The sequence below is a fragment of the Gregarina niphandrodes genome, assembly GCF_000223845.1.
Source record: "Gregarina niphandrodes unplaced genomic scaffold scaffold00112, whole genome shotgun sequence".
Lineage (NCBI taxonomy): Eukaryota > Apicomplexa > Conoidasida > Eugregarinorida > Gregarinidae > Gregarina > Gregarina niphandrodes.
The window spans coordinates 1,488-3,828 of NW_011645877.1; the positions used below are offsets into that span (position 1 = coordinate 1,488).

A 2,341-nucleotide genomic window follows, 5' to 3' on the forward strand; every position below is an offset into this window, starting at 1 on the left:
CGCAGGTTCGGGTTGGTGAAACTGATCGTCCCGATCATCTTGCGAGACAGTTGCGTAACACAATTCAGCTGACTCGACTACTGATTCTAGGAGCAGCTCTATGGCTGGTGATTCTTACGGTGCTCTATTTTGTCTAAGAGCTTCAAAACTCATTCCGTACGAGCTAGTGCGGCACAACTTCCTAGCCATTTGGCAATTCGATTCACGGATTTGAAATGAGATTGTGGCGGCTGGAAAGGATAGTCAGAAGTTTAGCAGAGATGAATGATCACATCACTGTTAGTGCAGCTCAAGCGGACAAGAATATCAGTGACAATTCCAGATCTAGTAAGAGAAAATCCAGTCTGGTGTTTAAAGAAACCTCTAAAAATGGAGCCCTCACTCAAATTCCTGAATCTTCTTTTCGAGGAATGACAAGAAACCAACAAGATCCGGTAGATGAGGACATGGATAATTTGATAGAAGAAATTAATGTGAGCTCTCAACGCAAGACACGAAAACTCACCTATCATCGCTGCGATCATTGTGGGGCCATGGTCCTGAATCCCATAAGTGTTGGGTTCTTGAACAAAAGGTGACGTGTTTCAAGTGCGGACAACCCAATCATGTGGCTATGGTCTGTAAAAATCAACAAGTGGAATGTCCGTTAAATTTAGAGGAGCATCGAAGGTCGATTTTGTTCTGAAAGAAATCGAACGTTTAGTGAAGATTAAAGATCTTCTGGTGAAGAATATGAACGATTCAGCTACCGAGCCATCGTTTCGAACCCGTCGAGTTGATCCCACAGAAGGCGAACATAGTGATACCACTGTTGGAACTTTACCTGCCAGAGCAATCGATACTCCTTTTGCGGAAACGCCGGCGTCGAGCACCAATTAACGACGACGTCGGCATCTTATACTCTACCGGTTACGGTTAATGACTTAAAGACCTCCGCCCTGATTGATACTGGGGCAGAAGTTAACATCATCACTCCAACTTTGAAACCAACAAAGACTTGCGGCGCTAAAATGAAGATAACTTTAGCAAACGGCGATAAAGTGGAACAGAGGGAATGGGGACGACTGACAATGAAGTTACAAGGAAAGGTTCATCATGATTTAGTGGGTGTAGTATTGCCTGAGTCTAAACAACTCATCCTCGGAGTTCCTTACTTGTTAGATCATCATGCAAAACTATACCTGGGGGAGGGTTGGATTCAGCTAGACGATGAATGGTTCCAACTTCGTAAAACTTAATCGACCATTGAAGGCATTCCGATCAGCTTGTAGATGTCGAAAATACTCAGAAGAACAGAAGAAGATCATTGAGACAGAAGTGAAGTCGATGCTAGAGAAAGGGGTTGTACGCCCTAGTGAGAGTCCGTATGCCTCTGGCATTGTAGAAGACTGGAGAGTGGCGGTTCTGTATTGATTACAGACCACTCAATAAAATAACTTTGAAGGATGAATTTCCTCTTCCGAGGATAGACGACCTATTACGAACAGTCAGGGGATCTAAGTGGTTTATTGCACTGGATATGAGAGCCGGTTACTGGCAAGTAGCCACGGAGACCAAAGATATCCCGAAGACAGCATTCAAAACACCCAATGGATTGTTCGAGTTTACAGTTATGCCGTTTGGACTCGTTAACGCGCCAGCGACTTTTCAGAGAATGGTTGAGCAGTTATTCGGGGATCTCTGTTGGGACGGGGTCTTGGTTTATTTAGATGACATATTTATACATGCACCAGAGTTGGAGAGGGTTCTGCAACTTCTAACTATCGTCCTATCACGACTTCAACGGGCTGGTTTACGGTTGAGGCTCTCTAAGTGTTCATTTCTTCCGACTCAGATTGAATACCTAGGCCATGTGATTCAAGAAGGCAAATTGGCTCCACAACCGAAGAAGATTGAGGCATTTAAGGTTTTGACCTCTCCAGTAGACACGACCACTCTCCGCCAAGCTTTAGGGATGTTCGGTTACTATCGGAGTTTCATCCCTAACTATGCTGCACTAACGATCCCACTCACAAGACTGATGAAAGGCAAAGCGGAATTTGTATGGGGAACAGAACAAGAAACAGCATTTTTACAGCTCAAGGATAAACTCGGAAAGGCTGTTTTATCAAATGAATGGCAGGAGGGCGAGATCATTGTAGAGACCGATGCTAGCGACTACGCCGTCGCTGGAGTTCTCTCTTTCGACAAGGAGGGAATGATTGTCCCTGTGGAGTTTATGAGTAAGACGCTATCAGAAGTAGAGCAGCGGTGGCCCACAAGAGAGAAGGAAGCTTTCGCGATTGTCGTAGCACTAAGGAAGTTTGATACTATTTTTACGTGGAAGAAGAGTTACAGTGTT

General features: G+C 44.6%; 1 protein-coding gene across 1 annotated transcript; it reads left to right on the plus strand.

The window, feature by feature from the left end:
• Positions 1-1,213: 1,213 nt before the first annotated feature.
• On the plus strand, positions 1,214-2,291 carry GNI_201970 (putative retrotransposon protein; the record flags this gene model as incomplete). Its single annotated transcript, XM_011135447.1, has 4 exons — positions 1,214-1,227; positions 1,272-1,344; positions 1,385-2,222; positions 2,263-2,291. 4 exons carry the CDS (start codon positions 1,214-1,216, stop codon positions 2,289-2,291), a joined length of 954 nt encoding a protein of 317 aa, XP_011133749.1.
• Between the last annotated feature and the right edge of the window lie 50 nt (positions 2,292-2,341).